The 11,159-nt window shown below is 36.3% G+C and overlaps 1 protein-coding gene across 1 annotated transcript; it reads left to right on the top strand.

Moving 5' to 3' along the window:
• Positions 3,878–7,491, top strand: LOC18608658. Its single transcript, XM_018114572.1, has 2 exons — positions 3,878–4,370; positions 7,034–7,491. The coding sequence occupies exons 1-2, from the start codon at positions 4,101–4,103 to the stop codon at positions 7,196–7,198; spliced, it is 435 nt and encodes a 144-aa protein (XP_017970061.1). The 5' UTR covers positions 3,878–4,100; the 3' UTR covers positions 7,199–7,491.

Here is an 11,159-nt window from a genome sequence, read left to right as displayed (position 1 = left end):
TGTGATTCCATCAATTAAATTGCAAGTGAAACAAATTGCATTCACAAGTTGAATTGTTTTGAGGTTCAAGTGGTATCTAAGAAAATTTTTGGAATAAAAAGTTTCTTGAAGGTTTTATAAGATCATCTTTGAAATTTCTTTAGAAGTAAAGAAAAGTAATAAGAAAGATTGATTTTTATTACTAATTCGAAATGCATTACAATGTGAAAGAAAATTTTAAAGGTCTAAATCCTAAAACATAAAAAAAAAAAAAGTGAAAAGCAAAAGTTATATGAATAAAGATGCAATCAAATCAAGGCATCCACTTGAAATTCTTTAGCTCTTCTCGAGAAGATTCTAACATATTCTGTAATAATTTTAAGGAATTAACTTCATTTTCACTCAAAATAAGAGAAGACTTGACGAAAGCTATCTCTTCATTAATCTTGAAAATATTAACATCCCTCCTATGCACCTCTTCCATTTTCTCCTTAAGAAAACATTCAATCTCATCCTTCTTGCGATACAAAGCATTCAATTCCTTTTCAAGATTTGTCAACTAAGTTTATTAATCATCAACATGCCAAACAAATCCGGTCAATTTCTTAAAGCTTCTTAGTTTGATCTTTTATAGACAATTCAAGGTCAATAAATTTGTGAACGTGTCTAAAGCATTCTTGAACTATGTTCTTCAACGATGATAAATCAACAATCTCATGGTGGGAAGAAACAACCTCTTTTTTAAATCTTCATTCTTGGAAAAAACAAATGACAAGTTGATCTTTGTAGTCCTTGAAGTACACAATGGTGATTCTAAATTGTGTGCTATTATAAAGAGCACCCCCAAGAATCAACAAGTGCTATTATAAAGAGCACCCTTCAAAAATCAACAATTGTTATTATAAAAAGCAACCTTCATGGATCAACAAGTGCTATTATAAAGAGCAATTTTCAAATGGTTACCAATTTCTTCCACTTCAATTTGGACTTGTCTTGATTATAGACTGACAGATTTGAGATTTAACTATCAAAAAAATATCAAATTATTAATTTAAGTGAAGAAAGCAATTTACTAAGAAAAGAAATTAGAAAAGTTGTAGAAATAAAAAGCTTGGAAAATCTCAAGAATATTAAAAAAAAATTACAAAAAAAAATTTGAAGCAAGTGCAACAAAGAAGCTAAATCAAATCCAAACCATGACACCTTACTTCTTGAAGCTCGATGATATGCATATGCTATGAATTATGGACCTTTTGTTTTGATTTATGCTATATTATGGACCTTTTGTTTTGATTATAAACTTGTAACGTGGATGGTAACTTGCATAATCCATTTGCTTACATATGTAAGGTGGCCAGATAATGTCAAAACGTGGCATCTTAAAGCTTGGCAATAGGCAAAATAACCGGAGTTGCATAATTAAAGACCCAAGACGCAGGTGACTTCTGTTGCCATGATAATGGAATAAAATTAAAAAAGAAAGAACGATGTACCTTATAATCTCGAGAAGATGAAAAATTGGCTTTGCTAGCTTATGGAACACTTGCAATTCTTAAATTTCAATAAGTAGAAAATTCACAAGAGAACTCTCTTTTTATAAAGAAAAAAGAAAAAGCTCTAGTTGATTAAGGAATGCCATACCAATAATTCTTCCAAGATTATAGTTTTATTACAGTATACATCTTCCAAGGTTATAGTTTTATTGCAATATACTTCTTCAAACATTTTTATTGCAATATACTTATTCCAAGATTATAGTTTTATTGCAATATACATCTTCTAAGATTATAGTTGTATTGCAATATACTTCTTCAAATAGTTTTATTGCAATACACATCTTCCAATATCATAATTCTCTTACCTATAGGTAAGCATAATTCAAATTTAACTTGGATTGCAAGAATACCAAGGCATATTAGGATTGTAAGAAATCCTAAGAATTTTTTTAAATTTCAAGACTTGTCCACTTACCTCATCATATGTGAACAAGTCTTGAGAGGGCATTTATAGAAGGGAATAAATTATCATCCAATTACGTGCCGTTACTGGACTTGATGATGTCATAACTAAGTAATTAATCATAAAATAATTAATTTATTGGTTGGATTATTTTAAAGACACATAGTTGAACCAATTCACTTATGTGTCATATATATTTATCCATTGAGATCATTTGAAGATAATATTTAAATTGAACCAATCAAAATTTAGTTATTGATCATCCAATTTATCTTTAAATAAATCAGGGTAATTTAGAGATAATATTCATATTTTTAACCAATCAAAATTTAATTATTGGTCATCCAATTTATCTCTAAATAAATCAAAGTAATTTAGAGATAATATTCATATTTTTGGACCAATCGAAATTTAATTATTGGTTATCCAGTTTATCTCTAATAATTATGATATTTTATAGATAAAAATCAAATTTGATTATTTAATTTATCTCTAAATAAATGAAGAGATAAAACTTAAATTCAGTCAATCAAAATTCAATGACTCAAAGTCCAGCCAATCAAAAGATTTTCAATAAATCATTATAATTTATCTCAATTAAATTAAAAATAATTTAAAGATAATTCAAAAAGAACACATCCCCATCAATCTCTCATATAACACTATAAATAAAGGCTCCTCCAAGCCATTTGGATCATTAAGAGATATTCGAAAATCGAGAGTATTTCGAAGATCGAGAAAAGTAGAAAATTTATGAAGTGAAGATATCGAGCGAAGTTCATGATCGAGATATTGAGCAAAGTCCGTGATCAATATATCAAGCAAAGTTTGTGATTAAGATATCAAGTATAGTTCATGATCAAAATCAAGTCATATCAAAATCAAGTCATCAAAACCCTTGAAACGAAAATGTCAAGCGAAGTTCATGACCAAGACTAAGTTCAAATTTGTGATTCTTGAAAATAAAGTGAAGAAATTAATCAGAGGAGTTCCAGAGATTGTTGTTCGCATCAAATATTTGATATTTGTCACATAACTTTACAATTCAGGAAATTTCAACAAGAAATTTATGTGTACACCATTCGAGTTAAAATATTAGCTTTTCTCCAAAATAAAAAAATACCAGTGTATAGTCATAAAATTTACTCTACGAGTAAGTCAAGGCTTTAGTATTGGGTAGTATCTTCACAGGAAAATAGTACATGCAGATGCTGGGGTCTATTTTGTTTTCCCAAAGCAGCATAGCTTATTATGTAAGAGGTTAGTACATAAAGCTCTCTTTTCAGACAGGCGCCCTTTTCCAACCTCCGCTAACCTCTGTTCTTACCACTCCCAATCACCCACTTTTTTTCTTCATCTTCTCTCCTTGAAGAAGCACACAAGTCTTGGTCCTAATATAAGCAAAAGCCTTCAGAAAAAAAAAAAATAAGATTCCTGTGTCTCTACTCTCAACAACTTCTGTTTTGGTAATGCTCAATTAGCACCAAAGCCATGCATGTCATAAAGGAGAAAACTATACACGGGATTGCTCTCTGATATTCTTCCCTGTTTACTTGTTTTCTCTTTTTGGGGTTTGTTTTTCCTGGTTTCTTCTGCTTTGGTTCTTTTGTAAATGAGAGAAAGAGAGGGTGGTGGCTGCTTTTAAGCTTGGGTTTTTTAGATGGGTGCTCAAGATTACTGGGACACGGTGCCGCCAACAGTGGCTCCACTGAATTTAGAAAGGGAAGAGCACTGGAGACGTTTTGACAACTCAGTGAATGCGGTTTCCTTTGGTTTTGTAGCCACTGCAATTCTCATATCAATGTTCCTTGTTATGGCTATCTTTGAGAGATTTCTCAGGCCAAGATCATTGTCCTCCAATGCCAGAAACCGCACTGATCTCGAGTCTCAAACAACTTTCAATGGCAAGCTTGATTACCCTTCTCCNCTTCCGATCTTGTGTCTCTACTCTCAACAACTTCTGTTTTGGTAATGCTCAATTAGCACCAAAGCCATGCATGTCATAAAGGAGAAAACTATACACGGGATTGCTCTCTGATATTCTTCCCTGTTTACTTGTTTTCTCTTTTTGGGGTTTGTTTTTCCTGGTTTCTTCTGCTTTGGTTCTTTTGTAAATGAGAGAAAGAGAGGGTGGTGGCTGCTTTTAAGCTTGGGTTTTTTAGATGGGTGCTCAAGATTACTGGGACACGGTGCCGCCAACAGTGGCTCCACTGAATTTAGAAAGGGAAGAGCACTGGAGACGTTTTGACAACTCAGTGAATGCGGTTTCCTTTGGTTTTGTAGCCACTGCAATTCTCATATCAATGTTCCTTGTTATGGCTATCTTTGAGAGATTTCTCAGGCCAAGATCATTGTCCTCCAATGCCAGAAACCGCACTGATCTCGAGTCTCAAACAACTTTCAATGGCAAGCTTGATTACCCTTCTCCCAAAGTAAGCTCTCTCTCTCTCTCTCTCTCTCTCTCTCTCTCTCTCTCTCTCTCACACACACACACACTCACACCTTTTTTAAAAAAAAAAATTGTCCCTTTTTTATTTTTTGGCTCAATTGTATCACAATCTGCCATAGGATTTGCTGGGTGTATGAAAGGAAGTGAAATGAGTGATGGAGAATATTAGAAAAAATGTATGAACTTTATTGTAGTATTCTTTTTATTTTTCCTGGTGAGAATGGTGGCTACCTTTTACTCTCTTTCTATCTCTATCCACATTTCTTGCTTTGATCTTTTGTTTCTGTTTAGCAGAGGTAATGAATGGGCTTGGCAGCATGATTGTGACGGTTCTTTTGCTTTCCTTTTTTGTGTGTAATAATAGCTAATACGGTGCATCTGTTTGACTGGTCATTATGCAGAGTGCATTGTTGCATGAAAACGAATTGAATTGATTAGTAGTATGATAAATGCTTTTCTTCTTTGATCTGTCTGTTATGTTTTGATCATTTTTCTGGATTGGCCATTACTTACTGCTACCTGATGTCTCTAATTCATATATATTTGATTGTGGACAGCTTTCCTTTTGCTGTTTGTTAAGGACAAAAACTCTTTTCTTAGACAAAAAGGTTGATAGCAGGGACCCATGTTCTAATTGTATACCACCATCCAGTTTACATGCTCTCCATTTCACTGCCCATTTTGGCATGCCTCCTTTTTCTTATTCACTGATAATACCATGATCTCTTTTCCTCACCTGAAACCAAAAATATAATAGTAGCTTTTAAACTGTATAGTTCTTTGAAAATTTTGCATTTTCAACAAAAAATACATGCTGCATTTGTAGCATAAATCGAATTAAAAAGAAAAAGAATATTTGACATGTTTACAAATAATGTACTAAATTTAAACTTTTTAAAATTTTCTCCAAGTTCTTTTACCAAAATAACTACTACTCCTACTGTTAATGGGTCTATGGCTTTAGATGTACTTGATAATTGTAACGTCTAGGCTTTGGCTTAGGTGATTGCGGGTTTGGGGCTTAATTTGTGGACAAGGCATATCAATTAAATACTAATCCATTATCTCCATGGAAAGATGACAGGGGGTGGCTTGGAGTTCTCATAGTGATCTGCATTATGTATTAATGAATTATTATACTCTAATATTTTATTATAACGGCTCTCTAACGCAACCATGTTTGATTATAAAGATCTTAGAATAACAATCTTTGTAATCACAAAGCAATTTTCTCTCCGTTTCAAAAAGTTGTGATATTATTCTTCTATTAAAAGAAAAGATTAATTTCTTATATTAGTATTATGATAATTACTCAGGTAAGTAGTTCCTTAACAATTTGTTTTGCATTACAGTGCTTGTAGAAACTATTAACATCTCGTGTTACACGTGGTGGTCCACTTCCAAAATCTCTTTTGCTGCTGCTGATAATCTTGTCTGAGGAAATAAAAGATTCAAGATTTAGGTTTCGTGTTTTCAGTTGTTTATCTGCCAACAACCTATTTTTTTTCTTTAAATGAAGGACGAACATCAATAATTGCTAAGGTTTTTAACTCTTTTTTTTGTCGTCTAATATGTCAATTTTCTAGCACAGATATGTAGACAAGTATCATCTATGTGGTGTGTGTGTGTGGGGGTATATTAGGACTAATGGGAGCATTATTCATCACCAGCAAGTGATTTTTGTCTCAAATGTCATACTTAATGACAGGCGGAATTGAAGTTTTGCCTACCTTTGTTTATTTGATATCTAAATCCTTCCATTATAGTGCTCAGTCATTTTGACTTTTTGAGCATCCATCCAATCAGGTTTGCATATAAAGGTCAAAATGCACACCACCTATCTTCTTAACAGGAGCAACTGAACCTTCCAAAATTTTTTAAGACCATTTAAGCTATTTCCTCTCAATGCCATCCCGGTATGTTGTCCTTTTGCATTAAGTGCATTGACAAAATGGTCAAGTTTTCTAGGCTCAATTGTTGCTTAGATACAAGTTCGCTAAACTATTGGGCAACATCATCACCTGATGTGTTGCTAAGTTGAAGTATAGAATATTAACATATCGTGCCATGGATTCCCCATTTTCCATATGTTCCCCACCTCCTATGATCAAAGCATGGCACGCCCTCATCTGTCCCTTTTCAAATTTGTTTGTTTAATATATCATCTTAGCATTGCTACTTGGCTACTTCTGCCTATTTTCAATGTACAATGTCACCTGGCTGTTAGAACCCCTTGATTTGTGGAAAAAGGTAGAAACATCCGTAGACAATGGTTTTATTTTAGTGGCGAATGGTGCTGGCTAGAAAATTATTCTTATCTTACCTCCACTATTTTATATGCTATGCTTGTATCCCAAGAATGGCAAACTCATCCTTTTGTCTCTTCTATGGTTTTCAACTGCCTTGGTTAATGTAAGCAGAATCAAATAAAAAATTCAACCATCATTAAGACTTTGTCTAGGTTCTTGAATATATGTCATCTTCACTGGTTCTACGCTCTTACCTCGTTAGAATTGGTCTGGTGACCGACTTGCTCATTAACCGCATAACAGGGCTATCCAGGTTGATTTGTGTCCCCGTATCCTTAGCTGCACTGCATGTGCGTGCCTGTTTTGTCGGTTAACATTCATTTATCTGTTAATGCAGATGACAATTTATGCAAATGGGGTATCAGTTCTGATGCCTGGTGAGGAAACCCCTACCTTCATTGCACATCCTGCTCCTGCACCATGTCCGCCGGAGCGCATCTTGAAGCCTCTGCTTCACCAGAATCAAAGCATTGGTGTGTCCTCAACCTCAAGGGCAAGCTGAACATAGCATGGCCTGAAAATAAAGCAGCTGAGTAGTAGAGCACCAGAGTTTTGTTTCACAAATTCTTTTTATTGATGTCATCTATTGAATTCAAGCCCACAACTAGTGAACCCAGAATGTCACGGGAGGGAAATGGAGGCCATGAAATATATGCCTGTTGACATTTGTATATCTGTATTTGAAGAAAAATGAAATGCCGATAAGCTTCTGAAAACCATGCTTGGAAGATTAGAGACTAAAGGAAGAGTGGATGCTCCATATAACTTTATAGCTAAAAGAATTTTAGTGCTCCAGTTTTATTTAAACTTACAGAGGGCTCTGGAGCCTGGCGGAAGTGTGCACCCTTCCTTGTAGAAGAAACACCCTGCAACCTAAGCCCCTAGCATTGCCATTGCACCCAAAATGATTAAAGGTAGGCCTAAAATTAGACCTTTGTGACAGTGCATGGATTTGAGGGCCTAATTGCTTTGCCATTTTGTTCTTTTCTCAGCATCCTATTCCACGGGATAGTGGGCTCAGTTCAAAGCTCAAAATTGCTTTGGAAGCAGTTCCTGTCATCCTAACCCAAATCACTACTTTTGACACATATAAACCTTCTTAGTCAAATGTATAGAGAGTTTGGAACCTAAAAATCACCTCAACTGTCCTTCCAATGGCATCATCACTTCATATCTTTATGAAAAAGGAGAACTACTCAAAATTCATGCGTAGCTATCATGTACTTTCAAAATACTACAATAACCTTCAAACCTGTAAAAGTATAGGCTCATATTTCTAAACTGAACGTTTCTTATAAGCCCAAGAAAATCTAAGGTCGCTTAAGCGATCAACGCCCATTAGCCATTAGCAGGCATTGGTAGTTGGACCGCTACAGCTGGTAAAGGAGTGCATTTGGGTTATTTTAAGTTTCGATCATTTTGAATTTAAATTAGAATAAAAATTTATAATTAAATTTATAATTTTTTTAATATCAAGTTTAAATTATTAGGATTTTAAATTAAATCTATAAATTAAGATTATTACGATTTTTTGCTTTGGGTTAATGTGATGTCTAACTACCATGCGTCAAGGAGCAGGTCCGCTAGGGTTGACTTGAGGTAGACTCATGGGATCCTGAACTCTTGCACCCTCTTAAATGGGCTTAAAGCCCAATGCCAAAAAGAAAAACGCTTTTCTACTCGAAAAAAAGCATTAACTAAGGGTTTTGCACCAAATTCTTTGTAGTACGAAAAACTAGCAGGTTGAGCCCATCATGAAAAGATTGGAAAAATCAGTGTCACCGTCCGATATTTTTTCACTGTCCCTCTGTTAATATTATTTCTTTTTATGCATAATGTGATGAACAGTTAAGATTATAAAAGAAAAAAAGAAAAGTGGAAGGAGAATGGATTTTGGTAGTGTAATATTCCAAATCCAATATCCATTTTACAACTAGGCAAGCACAAAAATTGTTATTAGCATTGAGATCAAATGTCTGGAGATTTTAAAGAGTTAAAATTGAATAGCTTTTCCTTCGGTGGGCTTCCTAATTCCAACACAACAATAGTATGCTCTGGCTGTAGTAAAACATCTTTAAAATATCACCTCAGGGAAAAATCTAAGCTGCAACGGTGGCACGAAAGTCAAGATCACGGACAGGAAAATTCGTAAATCAACTTTCCTGCACTAGCTTTACCAGTTTACCCAAAGTTGAAAAAAGCTAACCAGGCCACACCAGCACCGACGAAAGGAGATGAAGTCTCTGCCCTGGCGCCCCCTCATTCCGAGGACTATTTCACTTCCTTGTATCCCTATTCCCTACACTCAAGATTAAATCTTTAAACCAAAATGAAAAGCCACGCCAAGACCCGAGAGGGGTAAGGGGATTTACGGATGAATATTTACAAACCCCACAACATTTCGAAATCGACAAAGCAAGTACCAACAAACTATTTCGACAATCCACAAACAACGAACACTGCTTTTTAAAAAAAAATTTGGCTTGATTTTTTTCATAAAAAGATGAAGCACTCTAAGGAAACAAGAGGGTTCTCGAGTGACTCGGTGCCCAGCTGCTGCTCCATCACGTCCCCCTTTCCATCTTCCTCTCTCTTACCCTGGCCCTCCACTGTCACAGCACCTACTGGCTTACTATCGGTTTTTCCAGTCACCGTCGTAGGACTCTTCCCGAAGGCACCCTTACCCACTCCACCGGCTCTGCCGGTTCCCGGTGATCTGGACCTCGACCCCACGTTACGCTGCACAGTCCTCAACTCACGTGATCCCCTTCCTCGACACTGGGCCTTCTTCTCTGGTGATGGGTCCACTCTTCTAGCTCGAACACTGCCAGGGTCCCCATTGCTTGGACGCTTTTTTATTACCTTTGCTGGGGACTTGTTTTTGACTTCGCTGTTCTCTTTGCTCGTTGCTTCATCTTCTTTCAAGCCTTTTGTTGCTGTTGTTGTTGTTGTTGTCGGTGTCGTTGAGATGGTTTCTGTGATGCTGTAAATCTCTGAAAGTTGAGAGAGATCGGAGGTTTCTTGCTCGTGTTGTTGTTGTTGCTGCTGTTTCTTAATTGGACTGGAATCCTCTGTTTGCGTTTTGGGCGGTATGGTTAGAGGAGTTTGGGTGTTTTTTTCTTGTTGTTTCTTGTCGAGTGTGGGTGTTTCTGAAAGCACCAATACTTCTTTTATCACGGTTTCTTCTTCTTCTTCTTCAGGAGGAGGAGGAGGTGGGGTTTTGTGAGATTGTATGATCGGAGGTTTCAGTGGAGAATTGTGGGGTTTAGGGGGATTTTGGTTCTTTTGATTGGTTTTGCTGGTGGTGGTGGCCGTGGAGCTAAAGCAGCAGCCCATCTTTGGTAGTGAAACGTGAAAATGCTGGTTGATGTGGGGAGGGGGTGAAGGAACGGAATAATGATTGAAGCTACATTCGGTGGGATTTTGTATTTGTTTGAAAATCAAACGGCTATCAAAGTCATACGCAAGCCTTCTAAATGGATAGGTAGCAATCTTAAAAAAAAAACAAAAAAAACACGCAAGCCTTCTAAGGTACTACCTTCTAGACTACTAGTAGTAGAGAGAGAAATGTAAAAGAGGAAATTGTGTACAGCTGGAGAAACAGGCCAAAATGACTTGCCTGACCAAAGCCAAGGGTATCTAAGGGCTCGGCACTGGCTAATGAGCAAGCAATGGTAGTGGGTGATTTATAACAAAAAAATTATGCTATTTGCCTATTGGGATTGGGACTATAGAGCATAGACACAGCTTTATTGGGTATTATTTGAGGAAGAGGGGGTAATGAAGGAGACAGATTAAAAGTGATTATGCGAAGGGGATGCGTGGAAAGACGTCACAGTTTATAGTATCAGGCTGGCCAGTACGGAAAGACATTGTAATACTTGCTTATATTGAGAAGTTTGGAGGCTCGCATCCATGGCTGGACCCATTAGCTCAAGGTTGCTATCATTCTGCCCTTCTGCATTCACGCCTTTTTGCTAGATTTTAAAAACTTGACCCCCATTGTTGGTGGGCTTGGTACCTTGTGGAGCCAAAATTCATCAACATATAAAATGGTTTAAGCAAATATTCTATTCTCAAGGTTGGCGCGGTGCCCCTTCTATCAGTGGCAAGCAAGGAGCTCGTTGATTACCCATTTATCAACACTTCAGCAGTGAAGAAGAAAACATCCTCACTGCTTTGTTTGTCCTTTCTTCCATTGAAACCAACTATTACCAGCCGTGCAAACACCAACCCATGGACCACTTGATTAAGATTCTTAGCAACCAGGAAGCAGCATCCTGACATCAAGGGTTGTCCTAGGCCCGTGGCAGCTCTGGTAACAGGTTTACAGAAACATGCAAGCTGTCTGACTTTTAACATAACCAGTACCACTCGTGTAATTTGACTATAGCCTACTATCAATTGTACAGCTCGTGAAAATAATTGATCAAAATATTTATCCTCTTGTGTGACGGTATCTA

Source organism: Theobroma cacao, chromosome 2 (assembly GCF_000208745.1).
Source record: "Theobroma cacao cultivar B97-61/B2 chromosome 2, Criollo_cocoa_genome_V2, whole genome shotgun sequence".
Lineage (NCBI taxonomy): Eukaryota > Viridiplantae > Streptophyta > Magnoliopsida > Malvales > Malvaceae > Theobroma > Theobroma cacao.
The sequence above is the reverse complement of the archived record's forward strand: the minus strand, read 5'-3'. Positions and strand labels throughout refer to the sequence as shown.